Source organism: Calypte anna, chromosome 12 (genome assembly GCF_003957555.1).
Source record: "Calypte anna isolate BGI_N300 chromosome 12, bCalAnn1_v1.p, whole genome shotgun sequence".
Lineage (NCBI taxonomy): Eukaryota > Metazoa > Chordata > Aves > Apodiformes > Trochilidae > Calypte > Calypte anna.
In genome coordinates this window covers 12,728,896-12,751,340 of record NC_044258.1, presented here as the reverse complement: position 1 = coordinate 12,751,340, position 22,445 = coordinate 12,728,896, and the positions used below count along the sequence as shown (strand labels likewise).

General features: G+C 35.8%; 1 protein-coding gene across 1 annotated transcript in view; it reads left to right on the top strand.

Moving 5' to 3' along the window:
* Positions 1 to 21,877, top strand: part of C12H3orf67 (chromosome 12 C3orf67 homolog) — a 49,735-nt gene extending 27,858 nt beyond the window's left edge. Inside the window, exons 13-17 of the mRNA XM_030458523.1 lie at positions 92 to 505; positions 3,212 to 3,415; positions 8,971 to 9,032; positions 19,995 to 20,086; positions 21,697 to 21,877. Of these exons, the coding sequence (XP_030314383.1) occupies positions 92 to 505; positions 3,212 to 3,415; positions 8,971 to 9,032; positions 19,995 to 20,086; positions 21,697 to 21,809 (885 nt within the window). The 3' untranslated portion in view covers positions 21,810 to 21,877. The remainder of the gene's footprint in view (positions 1 to 91; positions 506 to 3,211; positions 3,416 to 8,970; positions 9,033 to 19,994; positions 20,087 to 21,696) is intronic.
* Positions 21,878 to 22,445: the final 568 nt, after the last annotated feature.

Genomic DNA, 22,445 nt, shown 5'->3' with positions numbered 1-22,445 from the left:
ATCCTAAAATGTAAATGGACTACACAAAAGTTTGGGAAGTTACCAGCGTTCTAAACATGGGCATCTTTCTTGCTTTGTTTCCTGGATTTAGGATGACAACAATGAATTCATCCAGGGTACTGAGAACTTTGAGATCTGCCACAGCAGAGAAGGAACATCTGAATCAGCAGTTTCTGGAGAGATCCCATTAAAGAGTATGTCATGGAGAGATGAATACTGGAAGAATAAGGGAGACAAGGAGCATAACTTTGAAGAGACCATCTTACCAAAACCACAGAGTACCACTGAGAGAACAAGAGATTCTGCAAGCTCACAGAGAAGCTTAAAGCCTACCCTTTCTCATTCTCCAACTGGAAGTAAATCTGAATTCTTTAAAGTAATTTCAAACGGATCTGAAAAAACTGAAAGATATCAAGGAGTTTCTGGTCAATTAAAAAGATCCATCAATAAAAAATCTCTGAAGAAAATGTCAAGAGAAAATTCATGCCTGACAACACAGACTCAGGTTAGTGATTTTTTTTTTTTTTTACTTTGAAAGTACATTATTAGATTCTATAAAGAAGCTATACTAGATAAACATATTTGCATGAAGTGAGAAATAAAACATCTTTCTTACAGATAGTCTGGTTTCATCATAACAATATTTACAAAGCTTAGTCTGTTGGAAGTAGATTTCATAGGTTTTTGTGGCACACAAAATAGTACTCCAAATAATCCAAAAACACAGAGGTTTCTCGAGAAAATGAGGTGTCCTCGAGCAACTTATTATTTTGAAACTATGTGAGTTAGAAAGTAGGTTTGGGCTGAAATATTATAAAGTAAAATTGTCAGACTTTGAATGTATTAACTATATATTAATATATAGATATATATCCTCTCCAGCAGTGGGCAGAAGTAGATGGGGAAAAAACAGTGCAAGGACAGAGCAAGCACCCAGTGATCCCTCACCAGCAGGCCCTACAGGCTTCCTTCTAGCAGTCCATGGTGTAGCAATGTCTTCACTGAAAGGTGGAGTTGCTTTTTGTATGTGTGTGGCCTTTGCCTTGTGATAGTTAATTTCAGAGTCAGAAGAAAAGAAGTGCTGACATATTAATTATTATTAAGTACAGTGAGACAACATGGGAATTTTTTTTTTTTTTGGCTGTGGGTATTTAATTGTTTTATTTCTGGTTTGAAGCAATGTTCTTTTTTTTTTTTTTTTAAGAATTATGTTTGAAATGATAGTTTCATGTGAAAGAATATTAGCATGGGAGTTTACAGAGAAGTAGGTTCTTCCAACCTGCTCATGTGGAGGACTCATAAAGTAAAAAAATGCTTAACTAACTCTTCCTACAATCGATTTGCTAATTACTTAATACTCTTTAAGGACCCAGTTGCTTGCAATGTTTTATTCATGTTTTAATAGAGTTCTCTATTATTAAATTCAAATATTTTTAATTAAGAAAGAAGTACATCCCTCTGGGTAATATTGCAAGCATGTAGATAGTTGGTAATTAAAGTTTTCTGCACGTATAACTGCATTCAAACAATTCTGAATAAATCGTTTGAACCTAGAAGAATGTAAATGTCATTAATATGAAAAAATTCTTTAAACAAAAGGTTAATCTAGCAAAAGTTTTACGTACTTACTAAAAATGCTTAAACGAAAGGGAAGGATATGCAAAAAAACAAGATTAGCTTTTAATTACTAAATGAAATATTAATTTTAAGCAAATTTACAAGTACTGAGAAATTACTATTTACAACAAAAGTTTCTCCTAAATTACAAAGTGAACTTAATCTCAAATTCAGTTTTCAAATTCTCTCTTGAAAATTGGCTAAGCAATATAAATTTTGTGAAGAGGCTTTTTGTAATAGTCATCTGAAGTGACAGAATAAATAGTCCAAACTATTTCTCCTTTATTGTGTGGAGTTTACTGTACACAATGTTTGAGAAAATTGTCATTAATCTTTATTCCTTTCTTAGTATGGTATTTCTGGGTGAGACCTGTAGTGTAACAAGGCAACCAGGTACCCCTAATTGCCAAGGAGTGGACATGAGCTTGTGGAGGGGGAGTCTCTGGTGGCCTTTTATTGGCCCCCTAATCCTGCTCATGCGCAGTTGGGGCCCGCCCTAATCAGGCACAGGTGGGCTTAACACAAGCTCATGCCCACTCCCTGGCAATTAGGGGCACCTGGTTGCCTCGTTACACTACAGAGACCATTGCAAGAAAAGAAAACACAATGAGAATTTGAAATAAGCTGAGGAGAAAAAAAAAATTAGAATTATTTTGATAGGAATTTACAGATAAAATACTGGTGGTTTAAACTTAGTGGTGGTAAACAAGAATTCCAGCAAGAAAAGGGGATCAGATGGACAGTGGTGCTTTTCTGATTCCCAGAAAATATATATTTATTAAGGTATATGGAACTTTCTAAAAAGAAAAAATCACTGTGTGCCACTGAAAATCACCTCCTCTTTCAGCACTGAGGTCATGTAGTTTTTCTAGTGAGAGTCAGCACTTTACATGTGAAATACTAATCATGAAGATCTAGGATATATACATATCTTTATTTTTCCTTAAAATAAGGAAATCAATAGCCAATGTGTAGTATCTTGTGTGGGCTGTATGCATCATACCTCTGTGGACCTGAATAATTCAACCTATGGAATATTTTCAGCCAATGATTTTAAAGAAAAATGAAATAGAGTGATGTTTATTTTAAGATCTATGTGCTAGCCAGTTACCAAGAGATCTTTTAAAATACAGTGCTGACATGTGTAGCTTTCAGAAGACATTTTATGCTGTGCTTGACAAATAACTGAATGTGGTGTTTGTGATACTATGTTAACTGTGCTATTTGGTTTATTTCAAGATTTCATTTAGTGCTTAAGTAATTTTAGCTGCTGGGTTTTTTTCTGACAGCCTGCTTTTATTTTTGTTTTTAATTGCATTGGAACAGCAACTTCATCAAACATCCTGAATCCAAAGTGCAGTCCACAACAGTGTTTGTGTTATTTGCAGATAATTACAGGAAGGAAGAATATGCTTGATCTTCATAGCTGAACAGAAATCTGATAACTAATCTTATCTACTAAACATTTTGTTTCTCCTTTTGCGTTGCAGCTTTTTGAACATTCACCAAGAGATTCCCAGGAGTATCTGTTTCATTCATATGTTCTGTTCCATGATCCTGTCTGTATTGTTGACTTTCTCATTTTATTTCATAGGAGTATGAATGGGAAGGCTACCAGTCCAATAGACTGAGCTCATCTGAACTACAGATGCTGGCTAGCATGAAGAGACAACAAAATGAAGAATTGAGGGATACTGAGATCTCACATGGGCTGAGTGCATCCCAGATAGACAACTGCAATGTTAGCATAAGTACAAGCAGTGATGATACAGCAACCTGGAACTCTTGTTTCCCACCAGTAAGTCTAAAACCACAGTATTTTCTCTAAAAATTTCTATCAGTTCTGAGACTCAGAGGCCTTGAATATTAGAATTGCTTTGAGTAGCTTTTAAACCAAAACGAACGGTGTTTAGAACTAATCAGTGCATGCACTTTCAACAGGTTCTGTAGTACCATCATGGACAAAGAGCAAACTAATATATGTATTTTCCTTCCTAGAATCCTGAATAATCATGCAGGCTGTAGGGCTTGTCACAATAGTGGCTGACAACCTGCAGGTGTGTGATATAGTAGTAAAAAATACTTCTAAAATGAAAAAAAACCCAGATAAACCAGTCAGCAACTTGGTTACAGTGTCATGGAAAATACTTGCATGTTACAATGATTAAGTCTCATTACTGAAAAGGTAGCTGTTTAAAGAGTTAAAGCAGGAGAACAGAGGCAAAAATCTGCAGTAGTTCTGAGCACTTACTATGTCATCCTTCTGTATTTTACTCCTTGTATCATTATTTGTCCTGCTATAAAGTGGTACAAAATCACACACAGCTGCTCTGAGGCATAGTACTATTATAAGGAGTGTTCATTTCAGTCCACCAAAGAGCACTGAATGTATGAAATCACTGAATAACATTTTAACAACTATATAAAGGTACTTGCAGGAGCTGCTATAGAACTATACAACTTCATACTCCATTTATATCTCAGCAAAATACTTTTTACTTAACAAGTCAAGCACATAAACCCAACTCTCAGAGGCAGATCCAACATTTAAAGAGTAGACCCTGCTGTGTTATCCCACTGTAAACTATTGTAGGGTAAATGCCCTAAAAAGTTGGATGCAAATTACCTCCAGGAATCTGTAGAGCCTGTATTAGCCATCATCCCATAATGAATGATCAGCAGAGCATTGGAACTTTGTGGTACACTGGTAAAGGAAGGTTTCAAATGAAGAGGTAAATCAATAAGTGAATAATTCTGTATGGTTTAGAGAGTAATACCTTCTAGGTTATCAGAGAAACATTAGTTGGTTTTAACTATTTGAGATACATCAGCATTACACATTCAGTTGGTTTCATCGTATTTCTGATGTGTTTTCAGAGTACTCATTAAATACATTCAAACATGGTGTAACTCTGCAAGACTTGACAAACAGAACTCAATGAAATAAAGAGAACAGCAGTCTCATTAATTTTTGAGTACTTTAATTATAAGGAAATCTATAAGAATATTTAGACACGTCAGATTTAGTTAATGCAAAATACAGGACTAAAACAAAATGTACTTTTAAAATTAAATGTACTGTTTCGGTATTCAGTGAAGCACAATGTGATTGCACAGACAGCTCTTGGATCTTACTGCCTTGATCAGCTTCTTTAGCTTCAGACTAATAGCATCAGTCTAAAAAGTGGTTAGATATAATAGGTTAGTCATTTAAATTGTAATTTCATATAGCTGTAGTTTTTCATATTGGAAATCTATTGGCCATCTTTCTCTGCATAAATCAAGTGTGAAAGGGAACATATTTGTCTTTGAGGAGAAGTTTTTCAAATTTCATTCAGCTGACTGGAGTGTTGGTGTGTCTCACACATACAGCCTTGACAGGTTTCTCCTTTGCAATTTGAAGGATAGGCATTGAGGTTTTAAGATTTAGTAGTAAGAACATCTTTTCCAGATGAGAAATTAGAAAGCAGACCTAATCTTTTTAAGATAAGGACTAATCATTTAGTCCCTTGCTACAAGGACTGCTGAAATTCAACTTCTGTAGTCCTCCCTACCTGTAAACCTCTGCATTTATGCAAAGGCACTCTGTACCAGTACAGTGTCAGTCCACAAGTATCTATTAATTCAATTAATATGCTCTTTCTGAGATAGCTGACGTGGCAGCTATTCATAGATGTGGTACAAGTTTTTTTAAAGTATGGAATTTTGTGCTTAACACTGCCTGATGCAACTCTGTTCCAGTATTTGGAAAAATATTGGAGTATTTGGAGTATTCATGTGTGAGTGATAACTCATTTTCTAGGCCTTTAGTGTATAAGAAGGCTATAGACATTTATTAGGAAAGGTGATAATTTAATCACCCCAAGTTGTATTAACACAGAAGCTTTTAAAAGAGTAGTGGGGAGCATTTTTGGTATCCTGGTGTTAAATTTTACTATATCTTGATATGCTTACAACATTTCAGAAGACTGCAAGAATAATGATGCTGTGCCAGCATTCAAGTAGCTGAAATAAAAAAGTTAATGTAGGCCAGTTAGTCTGATATAATTGTCAAAACAGTGAAAAAATCTGCATGGGATTCAGTTAAAAGAAACTTCAAGTGCAGTGAGGTGCTTAATAATAGTCAGGATTGTTCTGTAGAAAACACCTAGTATCTTAAAAAATAAAAAAATTAAAAAAAAAGTAAAGCTACATTAAATGTAAAAGTAACCTAAATCTAAAATATCTAATTTAATTTATAAAACTACAGTTGGTAAGGAAACTGCTTACATGTGAGACCATTGCACCTGCAAATTTTACCATGTATATTTATTCCTTATTTATAATATATAAAAAATACAGGTATAGAATAATCATTTTTTAAAATTGTTAGTTACCTTTAGTACCATCATCATTTGAGTTGAGTCAAGAGAATTTGCAAATGATCTCTTCTTCCAAAATCAGATATACAGACAGCAGAAAAAAATTCTATATATCTGTACCCATCTTCCAGTTACTCATGAAAAATTATTTTAACATTGGAGTATATAGAAAAGAAATAGAAATAATTCCCATATTGTAGTTTGAGAAATTAAGAACAGTTTGAATTTGTCATGATTAAACTTTTGTGCTTACATGTCTTTTAAAATTGTATCTTTCTGATTATATAAAACACTAGGATCTACTGCTTTCTCTGACATCCTTCATAGATAGATATCAAGTATTTTTATTCCGAATTTTCGTTCATTTTAGTTGTTTTTGTCCCTTAGTGGAATCTATGGCAACAGCACCACCAGAAGGCAGTTTTTTGTGTTTCTGTTTTAAATAGCTATGATGTCTTGCAAGGCAGGGCAGGATATAATCACATTGGACAGCAAAGTTATGCATCAAAGTAGTATTTATTATACAAAACACATTTTCAGTGCATTTTTTTTTTCATAACTTGCCATTTTTAGCCTGATTTCCAGATTAATTGAAAATTCTGATGTTAGTGACTCTAATGGATCTAAGTAATTTTACATTCTCTTGAATGTAAAGGCTCATAGATCAATCATTTTGTTAAGTTGCAGTTAGAACAGATGCCTTTAAACAACTATAAAACTGTACTTTATATCCTACAGTAGTTTACCAAGAACTGAATATATGCTGTCAGGAGAAATGGTTGAAGTGTAAGTTGTTTAGCAGCTGTTGTAAACTATGGCAGCCAAAAAGGAATAGCTTTGACTAGCTATCAGTTTTAAATAAGAAGAACTTCTATTTTAAAATGTATTTACTTTGAAGGAGTATAAACCCTTGTAAAATGTGCGTGGGGCACAGGTCCAAATCAATAATATGTGTATACAGAACTAAGTATCTTAAAATGCTTTGTTTCCCCTTCACTTACCTGAATTTTTGCTAAGTCTTAAGGTTTGTGAAATTCCTTAGTTTTGCAGCAATATGAATGACACTAATCTATATACTGCAGAGTACAATGGGTATAATGGGAAGTTTATACCCATGTATATACATACTGGCCAAGAAAAATTGAAAAACTTACAACTTAGTTCTTAGATGCCTTGCTTTATTCTAGAGATCGAGTGAGACCTTCCTGCCCTGTCAGGGAATTGGCCCATTCAGTTTCTTGGAGAACTGTTTTCATATTTCAGACACCACTTCAGATACAGGATAATATTCTGGAGAAAGATCTTATATGAGAGAATTGAGGGTGTCTTCCTGCATATGTCCCCTGATTCTCAGTCAGAAATGCAAAGGAGAAGGAACATCTACCTAGATTGCTCACTGATACATTCTAAAAGCTTGTAGTGGCATAATTCTCCATTAGCAGACTCCAAAATATTCTCACCACGAAGATCTGTCTTCTGAGTAAAGAGTACTCACAGACAAGAAAGATTACTTGTTCCCCAAGCAACTTCCTAAATATAAATTCAGTCACATAAGCCTTGATCTGCAAAATATTTGAAAAAGTACTTCCAGGTTTCATACCTAATTTGTCGAAGCTCTTCTGGCCTCTTGTGTGATGTTTCAGTAAAAAAAAAAAAAAAAAAAAAAAAGCCACTTAACACAAAAATGTTCTGGCAGAACTGAAGTCTGACAGACAAGAGGAGTGATATTTAAACCCAGAATTATTCCGACTGAGAGCTCAGTTTGACAACCCCTGGAGGGATCTGCTCACATCAAGTCAAATTGCAAAACTGAGGCAGACTATTCTTTACTATGAAATGAGACTAAAAATTATTTAGACAGATATTCCAGTTCATAGACACTGACTGATTCACTTTCTGTCTCATTCTCAGTTTTCCCCTAGCCATCATTTGGGAATTGCACTATCCACCACCAGGCAGTGGCTTATATTGGCAGTAATTAGGATGTCATTCAGCCTGAACATATATTTTACAGCATCCTTCTTTGCTTCCTGAAACCATGAGAATGTATTAATTTTGATACTGATTATGTACAAAATAACCCCCTCAATTACTTTCATAATGCTAAGGGGTTTTTTTAACATTTCACATACTAAATTATACAAGTATTGTTAATGTATGCTTGGGTTTTCACTTTTGCATTTGCTTTGGTGGTTTGGTTAGAACTGCTTTAGAGGTATGTGACAGTGATAGTGGCAGGGGGGTCTCTTCTGGAGGCACTACCTATATACTGTGTATTTCTGAATTTTGATACTAGTTTATGAATATTGATCCTTCTTGCTAATAACTTTTTAATGGCACAAACCAGATGTATTTTAAAGCCTTTGGGGCACAGACTTACAATGGGTTGGTAAATTCTGAAAAATCTGGAAAATTGTGTTTTTTATGAAGAGCCATACAGCTCATGAACGGCGTAATCCAGATTTTAAACTGGCAGTACCATAGAGAAGCACACAGGCTTCAGCAAACTTCACTTGGGACTGCTAAGATTGCAGTGCTTCTGAGTAAAGAGGAACCATGCCTGCCAGCTCTGGTAGCTTTGGTCTAGTCTTAACAATGGTTGGTTCTGCTCAGGTCCTTCCAACAGTCCCTGCACCATGATTTCTGTACACATACAGTCCAGATTTTTCTATCAGACGAGACTTTGCCACCTCTCCCCCTCCGAAGTTTTCTGACTGTCCCAACAGTCACAGACAGTAGAAAAATGGCCATATTGCCAACTCCTCATTTCATAGGTATTTCCACCTCGATGAGAATCATCTGTTAAATTGTAGTTTTGCACAGTAAAGATCAGAATATCCTTTTTTAGTTTCACAGATAAGAAAAAAGACTGTAAAACTCTTATATCAGAAGCTGAAAATATGTATGCTTATAAAAGATCTCTTACATACTTCTCATCCTGAAAGAATATTTGCAAAGCTATATTCTCACTGTTATTTCTTGTTTTCCATAGCCCATCAGTCAGGAGCATCACTATCAGAAAGAAATGAGCCCACTTTCTCATGCTAACCCACGGTAAGATTCAATTTATAGCCCAGGCGGGAAGGATTCAGTTAAGAGAATTCCGAATATTAAATGTGACATTCCTGGATTTAATCTCAAATCTCTTTTCTATTGCAACCTTCTCTTAGAGGGCTTCACTATTGTTCATTGTAGTCATTGTCCTCAGCATGGCTGCTTTGGTCTGGGATGCAGAACTGAATTCTGTATGTTTTGGGTGTACCACTGTGTGTTTAAAATACCTGATAGAGGCTTTGCTCCTACACCTGCTTTGATGTGCGATTCAGCAAATCTCCCTCATCTGACATAAATACATTCTCACTGATTTCTTTCTCCCTGCCTCCCTCCCCCTCTGTTTTGAGGGCTTAGAACTAGAATTCTGTACATGACTGTGGTTGTCAGGGAATCCATTTGTTAGAAAAGATTGTAATGATACTGAGTTAAACAGGTTTTTTTCAATAGGTAGGCCAGTCAGGACATGGTTTACAGTGCTGTGAGATAGTTCAAAGGGATCCTGTCTGACTGTTTTGTTTGGAATCAGTAACAAGATCCCCATAACTTTAATATTAGGCAAGGTAGTGATTTGAATACAAGGGGGGGAAGTAACTTGGGAAAATAATCAAATTCAGACATCAAAGTTAGTTGTCTGGTTTCAGAACTCCATTGTCCCTCTAAAACCCCAACAACACATTGTCAGTTTTTAACAGCCTGAACAAGAAGTGTACTTACTTTAAAGAGTAGCTCTGTTTCACTTTGCCTTGGTGTAATTAATGTGGATTTTGCTTGTCCAAGTCTTAACTATACAATGTATGTGTGGTGGGAGGGCTAAGAGGGCATTTCAGATGCAACATTTTTATCTATTACCAACAGTCTAAAATGTTTTATAATGCACTGCCAGATACTTGTTCAGGATGCTGTGCATTGCTCCTCACATGGATGTTTTCATTCACTTGTCTCATTTTCCATCCACGTTTTTGTTATCTTCTTTATTGATTTTATGAACACTATGAAAATTGCTGTTCAGATTCACCCAAAAGCCTCAGTTGCTGCAACATGCAGCCATATATTTCCTAGTGCACACAGCATATTACTGGAGTTAAAGTATAAGCCTGGAATCCTCTTCTGTTTCACATATAAATCAAAGTGCTCATGTTGGTCTAGAAAACCTCACTGCTTTGGGTGCTGGTTATCAAAAGAACTGTCTCTGACCTTCTGAGTTCCTGCAGTGGAAGAATTGGATGGAGACACTTGACTGTAATGCAAAGAGCAAAATCAGATACCTTGTGACTGTTGAGGATTTTTTCAGACCAGAATCAGTTTCATAATTCTAATGGCATCGAATTGCCTGTATTTTAGTGCAAGCTAATGTATTTGTCTGCTTTTTGCCCATGCATTGACTGAGTCAGGTTTTATTAGGTTATTTTTCTGCATGTGCTAAAGCAGTTTGGTACTCTGTACATTTCATATGCTGAAAAACAGAACACCATTATCTGTAAAAATAAGGCATTTCATATCAAGCTAATATGATCAACAGTGAAAGCTTGTATTTCCATATAATAAAATTTAAAACAAAATAGTATAAATTACAACTTGGTTCTTATGCTATTTTAATCCAGTACACACAGTAGACTTACATTTCTCAAGAAATCATTTTTGAGCAATGCAGGCAAAGAATTCATAAAATACCTGACTTTCAAGTGCCTCGTAAATTCAGTATCCCTTGTGAACTGCCAGAAAAGCATTATTAGGCTGTAAATACAGAAGATGACAAAATTATGAGGTCAGTTTGCATCATGATATAGAAATTGGAGACGATGCAACTTTGAATACCATTATTCACATCATTAGTGTTTTCCAATATAAATGAAAGGTAATGTTTTCACAGAGGATGTGTAGCTAAATGAGAGGGAGATAAAATTGATGGTAATCCTGCAACTTAGTGCCTTAAGTGTTTTTAAAGCCAATTGTAATAGGTAATGTAGGAGCAAGTGGAAAATGTCTAAATCTTTGTAAGCCTACTGTAGCTGTGAAGGGGAACACACACAGTATTTGAAAAATTGCTGTGTTGTATGTAGATGAGTGAGTACAAATGCTGTGCCATGAAGTGAGTTATGTGAAACAATGTTTCATTTCCTGAAACAACAGATAGTTTGTTGGAAAGAGTGATAAAGAATTTGACAAGTCTCAAGTAACTTTAAAAGGTATAGTAGTGATATTTTCTGGGAAATGAAAAGAGAACAATGCAGAAGCTATTGTCCAGTAAATGGAGCTTCTGTCCATAATAAGATAAAAGAACAAGCCAGGAAAGAAAGCACCTGTGAAGATAATGGAATAGAGTCAATAAAAAGTCCCAGCTAGACTCATTTTCCATTGGTTCCACTGGGTAAAGGTCATAAGTCTGCCAAGAATATTGCTGCTGCAATACAAATCACCTCCACATCATGCTGCTTTGCAAGGTGTAGAACCAGTTAATGAAAGGAGACAGGCTGACTGCAGAGGCTACAGAGCCAGATGAGCAAGATGATGTGCAGTGTTCAGAGCTCTGCAGATCCCACTGACTGATGTTCTGCATGGTCCTGGCTGAACTTTAGGGTTGCTGTCTTTCCTCCAAATAAGAATCTGTAAATATCTGTTACTTCCTCCTCCAGTGCAGGGACTGGAAATGGCTGTGGACCCTGCATCTACTTGGTAAGCATTTGTCCTCCAAAATACTTGTGTGTCATGGAAGGTTTGGAAGTTTCATTAAAGGAAGATTTGTGACCGAAAGAAGGTAGATAGTCTGGAGGCAATCCAGCCATGCTGAAATGCAAAATGCAGATCTTGTCTCTGAAAAACATCACTGGAGCCTGATTTTATTAATAGACTTACTGAACTTCTCCAGATGCATGACAGAAAATTCAGTTCTGATAAAAGCTGATTTTTCTGTTTGAGGGAGTGTTTTTGCAAGTTGAAACCTCTATTTATAAGCATTGCCTCACCAGACCCTCACTTGGCATCCTGCTCAACTTTTCCCAAATTACCAAATAAAATCTGTTCATCTGAAGTCTGAAAAGTTGTTCCCCAGAAACCACTGAGAAACCAGGACACAGGTATTTCAGCATTTCATTGGCTTTCCCTTCACAGCAAGTATATTTTACTTAAGTAATTTCTTACAAAATGTTCACAGCTGGATTCTCAGTTAGGTTTTAGACAGACATTTAAACTCCTCGTGCTAAAAAAGATGTGTTCCTGTAGTGAATTGTGGGCACAGAGATTTGATGACAGTGAATGTCTGCCTGGCTTGGACTATAGCCAGTAATCTAAGTTCTGCACATAAAACACAGCCATCATTTTATGATCAAGTCATTTGATCAGTGGTCTCAGACTAAAGAATGAGTGATCAAGCTGTTTTTCATTCAGCAATGAAAATAATTGTTAAACTGAAGTTTAATTTTGCTGTCCCTGCTAGAGTCTGGTGGGTTTCATTTTTTGACAGCTGTAAAATCAACAGTACCCCCAAACTTCTCTATATTTGTGGGGCTGACTTCTTTTCCAAGGGTGGTTGGAACCTGCAGAACTTAATTACTATGTCAATCAATGGCAATGATCTTTTGAGTTACTGTCTGTGCCTCTGCTGTGTGCTCAGTCCCTTGTTAGTACTCCCTTGTTAGTTCCTGTGTATAACTTTGACCACTTTATTATTGCCTTTTACTTCTTTTGCTTTCTTTAAAGGCTCCAGATAAGTTTTTAAAAACCTGTTGTTGCCATACATATTGCCATTATCATGGCACCTAAAATTTGCATAATATGTCAATGATTCCAGCAAAAAAACACATCCACAGCAAACTCAAGTATTAAATGTATGTTCAGCTTTGAGACTACCATTCAGGTTCTTTCATCTGTCTCAGATGAAAACTAAACATTCCAATGGCTGATGGATGTGTTACTGTACCATTGAGAGGTTCAGTAAGATTAAACTCTCCTACAAAATGATGCACTAAATGAAGGATTGTAGCTGTTACATTTATTTGCACTGTTCCCAGAACTTCCTCAACACGCATGCTATGAAATTCAGGCACAAAAAGTCTTTCTCTCCTGTATTTCCAAGCAAAGGCTTTAGTAGCAGAATAACTTTAAAAACAAATTAAAAGCCTGAGTTATGCGAACAAAGAAGCACATTTATTTTTATGATTCATTGGAAGATCAAAGTCATACAACACCATTACTTCTGCAAAACAGACAATATTACATGATGAAGTATTATAAAATTACACAACAGTTGTCAAAATAAGTGAATGAGAACAATATATCACAAAATGTACTTTGGTTTTTCATTGTACTTTTTGAGTTACTTTGCTCATCCACAAATTAAAGTTATTTGCAATATGTATTCCAGGTGTTAATCTGAATTAGCAAGTTCTGATGCATTTGTCAGGCTATAATATGCCCAAAAAAGAACATGACAAGTGAAGCAAATAGCAGAGGAAACATCTAATTGAAAAGGTGATGAGCTACAGACTTTGTCTTTAAGTAAATTGTAATATTACTGTAATTTAACAGAAGCTATGGTAGGAGTTGACCAGATAGCACAATATATTAATTGTTAAGTTGTTAAACCTCCAGATTCAGGTCATTCATATTTTCAGACTGATGTAGATGACTGTGTGTGTTTTAATAACCTGCACAGGTTAATCATTTGAATCTTGATAAAGAAAAATGGGATAGTGTTAAGAGGTCAAAGTTTCAGGAAGTACCAGTCAGCATGATTATACTGTACACACTTGTGATAGCACCTCATGCTATCTAAATAATCTTGTTTGCTAAGTAGAATTTACATTTCCTGTGTTATCCTTGCATAGCACCCATAAATCAGTTAATTTACAGATTTACTACTTTAACAGAAGATTCAAATCTTCCATGCACAGTTGCACATGTGCTTTTTATGATCTTTTTTTCATTAAAAATTCATTGGCAATTAAGTGATTTATTTTTTGAGATTGCCTCTTTTCTTCCTTTAGAAGTATGGAATTTGGCAGTCTGGATTTGCTGAAGTGGTTTGGAGGAAGGGAAAAGACATTTTGTTAATATGCTCACTATTTTCGAAATCTTAGGGCTAGCAGAAAAAAGTTCCTGTAAGGCATACAGTAAATGAAGATATTATGTATTAGGGATGGAATGAATCTGTCACTTTGACAGATTGTGAGGCAAAGAACAGATTAACAGATTACTCATAGTCAGAATGCAGCTCACTGTGAAAAATGTGCAGGAAACGATAACCGTTGGTTTGTGCTGATTTAATGGTATTTTGAAACTACAATAACACTCCAGTGGAATAATACAATGTGGCTCATAGCTTACAATTTTTAATCATCACTGTATTGCCAGATTTTCCTCAAATATTTAGGATATATCTTCTTTAAATGAAGCTTTCAATTCATGCAACTTCATGTGGACATGTATATTTATATTATTTATCAATATTTTTATTAAAATGTGCATTCAAAATACTTGATTTGTATGTATAAATATTTTCTGTACTCTTTTGGTAGTATATCATCATCATCATCTGCTTTATACTCGCTCAGTTTCCATTATAAAGATGCTGGGTTTCCCACCTGGAGTTGAGTAACGCTGGACAGTTATTGTTCTATAAATAAGTATTGAATGTTTCTTGGTTTATCTTAGAACTTTAAGAGCGTTCAAAAGTTGAATGTGAAGAATTTTAGATAGAATAATGGACAATTTAAGGCTAAGATGACTTCTCAGTTATTACAGACATATTTAATGGCAGGACCTGAAATTTTATTTCAACGTTTTTTCAAGTACAATTGCATTTGGTACATAACACAAACACATCGTGTTGTTAACAGCCTTCATAAGTCCTTGCTTCCCTACTGAAACTATTACTGAAGGGTTTATTTCTATGGAAATGCTTCTATTTGAAAAACCTTCCCATTAGGCATAGATCATTAATGTATTACAAAGCAGAACCCAAATAGGCATACAGGTAATCTGATTTCAATTAATTAAGTAACACGTATGCATCAAGTCTAATATACTGTCAAAAAATGGAGAGTTGTAGTGTAACGAGGCAGCCAGGTGCCACTAATTACCAGGTAGTGGCATGAGCTTGTGTTAAGCCCACCTGTGCCTGATTAGGGTGGCCCCCCACTGCACATGAGCAGGACCAGGGGGCCAATAAAAGGTGAGGCCTGAGACACAGGTGGGGCTCACTCCTGAGCAAGCCAGCAGAGAGATCAGTTGCTCTCAGAGTAACAGCACCGATCCAGGCTGGTCAACCCTGTGGCTATAGGCTCAGAGCACTGTTCGTGAGTCTCTGCTGGAACACCTGGTTGGATCTTGAAGTGCCGTACCCTAAAAGAGGTTTGTCTTGCTACAGAGAGTAATGTTTAGAAGTCAAAAAGATTCTTTTGCTTTCCACCACAGTACAGCCATGTAATATTTCAATATATGACAACTTCTGGTAATACCTTTTAAGAAAAGGCCATGATATAGCATGGCTATGGAATGGGTTTTTTTATTATAGTTTGGTATGGAGAATAGCTTTCAGAATAACTAAGAATTTTAGTGCAAGCATTTAATGTCCATGATGCTTTGTGTGTGGAAACTCTTCTGAGCCTTCACACAGTGCAACTCACAATGTTAGAAGACAAAATACAGCATTCTGCATTGTTATCAGGAAAGCTGTAGATAGTTTATTGCATGCTGATTCTATTGATTACAGCTGGAGGCACTGATAGCCTCGTGGCTTTAATCAGTCAGAATGCATGATTAGCTTTTCTGTTTTAAAGAGATAAATTGGCTTCTTAAAGCAGTTCCCTATCCCAAATACTCTTTATCAGTCAGAATAAAAACCAATAAATAGGAACACTGGCCAAAGTATGCTTTTCTCAGAATATTGCTATATTGTTGTCTCCATGCTGGGTTCTACTTATATGCAACGTCTACAAACTTTTCAGGATTTTTTTTATTATTATTATTAACTCATATGCTTCCTCATGCACACACACACCCTTCCTAAAAATATTTGCACGTTTCATTGTGGAAAAGCTTGTCTTGACTATTAGACTACAGCATCTATCAGATGTTTAACAGAATCACCACTCTAATCCCACTTTTCAGAGCTTCATCAATCAGCTGCCAGTATTTACTCCACTGCAATTTGACCAAGACAGCTTCAGCACACATGAGATTTTTCTAATATTTTTTTAAGATTTTAGGAAAAGTTGAATTATACATAAGGAAGTAATAAAATTGTTTTCCATATATATAGTGGAAATTATTTCAACCTTTAAAGTAATATTAAGTCAACAGTGAATCCCTAATATTGTGTTGGTTTGATTTTTTTTTTGTCTTGGGGGGTGGGGGTTGAATAGCAAAACCATTGTTTTTTCTTGGTCTTTGAGACAAAATTACCCAAATCTTAACAGGAAAACATTAAACTTACCAACACATCTCTGTTGCTGCTATCATAAATAAACATTCCTTTGCCTCCCTTTAGAACTATCAAAATCCCTAGGTCTTAGAAATATAAAGATGATACTGAACAAGTCCTTTACATGAGAATTAACTTAGATAAATGCAAGACAAAGGCAAAAGGATCCAACTACTCACACCTTATCCCATCTCCAGTTTCTGAGACTTGATCTTTCAGGCAAGCCTTCCAGAGATGAGACTTGAAACTAAAATTCATACATTTCTTTAGTAATAAGAACTTATTTATTTAACAGAAATGCTCATTTAATGATGCAATTACCTCTCCCTCAATGTTCTCTAAATAGATTGTCTCATGCTTTTTCACTGAAGGTAATAGCCTTATTATCTCTTTTTCCTACTTGCTACCATCCTCTCTGCTTTTCATGTACCAATTATTTTCTTTAGAAATTCTCTGATACCCATTCTAGATTAAAACCATATATCTTTAAACTCTTCTGGTTTGTGCCATGTCTGTAGAACTGCATGTACTCTGAGGCTTCTTTTCTCACTAAATTGGTTGGTCTGACTGGGATAATTCTCTTTAGAAGCAAGCAATTTTTCCTTTCTTCTTGCACTACTTTAGCTTCAGCAGTCTTCCTAGCAAAAATAATCTAGTCCTTCTCTGGATCAAAAATATGGCTGTCTTTTTAAAAAGCTGTAGTAAGTTTAGAAGCAAGGTTATCTCAGGAAGCAGAGATGCAGATTAGCACTAATAGTTCTTCCTTATATTCTCTAAAATTACTGCTGTTTCTCTAAGAGATTGCCTTTGGTGACATTGGGTTTCAGTGCAATTGTAGAGCATCAGGTAAGGACTATAATGCCTCATGCTCTCTGACCACATCCTATGAGCATGTTCAACTCACATTGGCTGATTCTGGGACTGACAGAAAGAGAAAATACATTCAACCATGTCCCTGGATCTCACAGCATGCATCTTACTGTTAATCCTGAAAACTTTTGAAGTTTTGGTATAAACAAGGAGTCTTTGGCTGTATTCAGGGAATGCAAATATGGTGAGACATGACAGAGTGCTGACAATGAGCTGTGTAGGCAAGCATATTGCTGTGTGCATTAGTTGTACCAGTTCTCACTGGCATTATCTGAGCAGCAGAAGATTAGAAGGATTGGCTGTGAAGTTGGCCACATAAGTGAAAGTAATAAGATGGTATTAAAAATTTTTGAAGTATGTTTTTTACATATTGAAATGATGGAAAATTCAGTAACTTTCTTATAAATCTGCTATACTACTTGCTGGTTTTCTACACCAGCAGTTCTGTTTCCTGAGGCAGAAAATTAGTTTTTTCCATTTTGACTGGAAACAGATAGGTGATTGTCCCCTGATTCACCCCAGATAATGTGTACATGCCAACAGGAGGTGATGTGGAATCAATAACAAGTCCAAAAGTAGCAGGAAAACTAACCAAGAAAAAAAAGCAATTGGCATACTTTAGCAATTGTAACACATGACTGAGCCTTGCCAGATTTCTCTGTCAGAAGGAAATCTTACATGAGATCATCAAGGCTTTTCAGAAAGTAGAAGTACATTACCAGTTTACTTGGTGTTGGACAATTGAGTTGAGACTGTTACAATCTGGCAACATAAAGAAAGCTGTCAAGCTCTGGAAAATTTCATCTCTTCTAGAGGAAGCCATGGGTGATGAAGTTAAGTCTACAGCTCTGGCTAATCTGCCCAGACTCTAGCACAAGTTTGCATGGATGATGTTTTTGTGCCAGCTAAACAGCCATGACCAGACATAAGTTGAATCAACCCAAGCCAAGTGTAATTTACTCAGTAGAGTTGCACTGTTCCCACTGGTGCATGAAGAACATAAAGGAACTTAAAGACTTCTTTTCCCTTCCATTCCATTTGCCCTGCAACAAAATAGGTTAGTCAAAAAAATGGATCTGGTTCTATCAAGATGAGAGGAGTTACAGAGGTCACTTGAATTTTGTGGTCAGTGTTAACTTGCAATTACTTAGTCTGGTCAATGGTTCAATGAAAACTTTAATGTGTTACAGCTCTCTGTGTTCAAGACAATACACAGGAACTTAAGGAAACATCACCTCTGCACATTTTATAAAGATTAATTCCATATACCAAAAAAAATTATAAGATATGGCCACCTGCACAAGAAATGTCTTAACTTTGTGACTTAGATGTGTCCTTCCAGGGCTATCTTTCTCTTATTGATAATATAATGAGTGACCTCTGATTCTTTTGCTTTCTACACACTTTTTCAGTGAATGTGTGCAGTTCAGTTTGCAGTAAAAAGCAATCACAGTAAAAATTACTGTTCTGTTTTCCTTTCCTTGAGCTGTAACTATCAATGATAGTGTATCATAAAGTTGTGTATGTGAAAAGAACATTGAACTTTGAATGAATGCATGATATTGTGAAAATAATCTTTAAAAACTATCTCAAAGTAGTGCACAGGAGAGGCACAAATTGCCCATTAAATTGAATGGATTAAGAAAGTCTGTTCTCCCTCCTCCATCATAAAGATCCCATCAAAGCTGCTTTTTTTGAGGAAGCAAAATGTCTATGTGACAGCTGTGAGGAGAGGATGCAGTCTTGCCCGTAGTGGAAGTGATCTTAAGCTCAATAACAATCTTTTTTTTTTTTTTTTATAGCATATAGCACTTTATAGCAATAAAAATTGTTGCAATTATTTATGACACATTTACCTAACAAACTTTTTTTCATTATCAACCATTCTGTCAATAATAAGATTCTGACTCAATCCAATGTTCCTTTGTAGGAACACCAGAAAACTGTTAGTGCATTACTCTTAGCTCTCATTGATTTAATTGAAAAAATGTTCAACTGGAAAGATTAAATTATTTAATACAAACCAGCTGTCCCACAGCTCATGAGCACTGAGATGGTATCACACTGTTGGTGTCACCCATTTCATGTCAAGCTCAGCTCTAACTCACCAACCATCCTGTGGTTGTGTCACCCTGGTACAGGAGGCTCCAAGCAGTTCCCTGTTCATGGTAAGCAAACAAATCTCCTGTGATTGTCTTTAAACCTTTTCCCTGAGAGAAGGTAAGGGGTTTTAATCAAATTGAATCCCATGGACTCTCCTCATACCCAGGTTGTTCATACCAAGTCTTTATTCCTCAGAAAAAGACTCATAAATCCCACAGGCTTTCAGAGCACAGCTCTCTGGCTTCTAGAGCACACCTCATGTACACCTTTTGCTGAAAGAAATAACCAGCTGAAATCTGCCCAGCAAACCTGACTTAAAGCATGGATTTTTAGTGTGAATAGAAGAGGTGAAAAGGCTAAGAGAGGAAGGAAGGCTTAACATTTAAGAATTGTATTAACTGTAAAGTTTATCTTTATGATAATAAAATCCAGCTTCATTCTATTTCATCCCTCTCAACAATCTGCAATTTCCTTTGATTTTTTTTTTTTTTTTTAAGAATCAAAAAATTAGAACAAATAGAAATACAAGCGGTGCTTTTGTGAGTGATATTTTGCTTTGTATTTTTCAGGGACTGGTTGAACGTTTTCAGTCCCCCCATCATTCCTGGAAGCAACCAACTGGAAGGGCACACTGAATCTTTGGCAAATCAGAGTATTCCAGGTAGGAATGTTAGAACACAATTAAAAGAAATACAGTTCTAAATGTTTTCTGTAGAGCCAGTGCTGCCTTTTTGAGTTTACTATACTGCTTCATTATGGTTCCAAATTGTTCTATTTATTGTTCTCAGCTCAAGCTTGCACAGTTTTCCATGCAGTGTTGTTTGCCTCTGATAGAAGACTGACTTGTGCAGTTGCAGTTTCCTAATGTTTTTGGTTGATACAGATTAGCTTGTAAAAAATGCATCCTTTAAAATAAGGAATTTATGCTAGTGGGGATGAGAAACCTATGAAAGAACTCAAAGATAAAAAGTTCTTAGTCAGAAACACAATTACACTTATGCAAATGATAATTTTCTTATGAAGAAAAATTTCAGGTTTAGCCTTAAATGAAATCTAAGCATGATTTTCCTGGGAAAAGTGATGAGTCCGAAGTATTATTCCTGAATCAACCCAGAGAGTATATTGAGAGGCAAGTTCTGAGGCAGGAAGGGAAGGAGATTCAAGCTTAGAGAAGAGAGTAATTTTGAAGAGAAGTATATTCAAGGAAAAGCAAAAAAATAAAAGGAAGAGATGAGTGGAAATAAAAACATGGTTTCAGGTGAAAATGTAAGGCTTTGTGAGGGAATGAGGCACAAATACTATTTCCTTGTTTGCTTTCATTGGAAATGTAGAAAAATACAGCTTTACACCTGCTTTCTGCACATTTCCCAGGCTATCCAAACAAAATGTATCTCACTTAGCTTATGAGGTCTGATGAAGTATCCCCAGCAAGGAGGCTGACAATTTAGCTTCACCTTTTTACCTGTGGTTACAGTAAGAACCAGTTTCCTTCTGGTGGCATTTGTTAATGCTACTGAGGAAACAAAAATGAAATCTCCTCCCCAGTGATGAAGCACACGCTGCTTCTGTCTGCCTTAGATGAGCAAACCTACTTTCTGCTCTCTAGATAATGTAACCTATACATCCTTCTGTGATCCTGGCTTTAAAGAGATTCTGAGCATTGTGCAACTGCTGCTGTTAGTGTAACCATTACTTGTTATGAAGTGTTAGGGCATTCAAAACCTTCCATTCGTATTAGTAGCCTGAGAATGAGATGAACACTTATGATGAAATTCAAGATATGGTTGCAGTCAATTGTGAGATATTTCCTATCAAAAAGCTATAGATAATATAACTTAGATTTAGTTTTTGTGAACAACAAGTTTAGAAAATAAGTACAGTATATAAGGCATCTGTAATAGAAGCCTATATGGCATCACTATAGTTTAGGCTGAGGATTCATCTGTGTTCCCTGAGAACATTCTTGCATTTTGGATGCATCACTTTGGATGATTTAGAGTTAAATTTTTTGTTGTCTGAAAGAATCCTACTTCCTCTCTGATCTTGAAAGCTCTTTTGTATGAATTTACCTATACTGGACATTTAGGTAACATTGGATATTTTTTCATTCTTAAAAGTCTTAATTAGTCACTGACTGTCTTGGTTCATACTAAAGAGTTATTGTTTATGAAGTTCATTGAAAACAATATCACTTAAGGATACTTTGATCCACTATCAGTAAAGTCTAAGTGAGTAAGAGAGATTTATTCTTACTTTTCCCACTTGACACAGGTGAAGATGACCTCAGTGCTGAAGAAGATGAGGAATTTTTGACTCTTTTGTATGATCCATGTCTGAACTGCTACTTTGATCCAAATTCTGGGAAGTACTATGAGCTGGCATAGTCCAATCATGAGAGAATATCATTGTGTCTTCAGAGCAGGTTTATCATTTACTAAAGCGTGCTGAACTGTATAATTTATCATGTAACTTAAAACTTCACTTAGCCAATAGTTTTGCGAACAAGTGAATATATTTTGTAAATAGAGTGTTATTTTTACAGTTTTGCATTAAGTTGTAATGCAGTGGAGAATCCTATAACATAAAAGTTCCTTGTGACTTAGGCATTTGTTTGTTAGTCTAATTTAATTTCAATAGTCAGAGGTTCTTTATGGAAACAATTGAAGTAAAGTCAAGAAGGTTTTGTCATGTTTATCTGTAAGCTAGGTTTTACTCAAAAAATGTCAGTGCTTGTTTATTGTGTATTTTTAATTGGTTCTGAGCTATAAAATTCTTTGTACTCTGATATACAGTGTGTTGTTCAAAGTCCTCTATTTCATAAGCTTACTTTCTCCTTTTAGTCATCAGATACAGCAGTACTTACTCATCTTGAAGAAATGATCTACTTTTGCATACTCCAGTAATGGGATGATGTCAGAGCTGCAGAGTGGCACAGTGCTCTGCACTTTAATGTGTGTGCATGGGCAATTTATAAGTCTAGACCACAATGGGGTAAATAGGGCAGGCTCCAAGTGTACCAG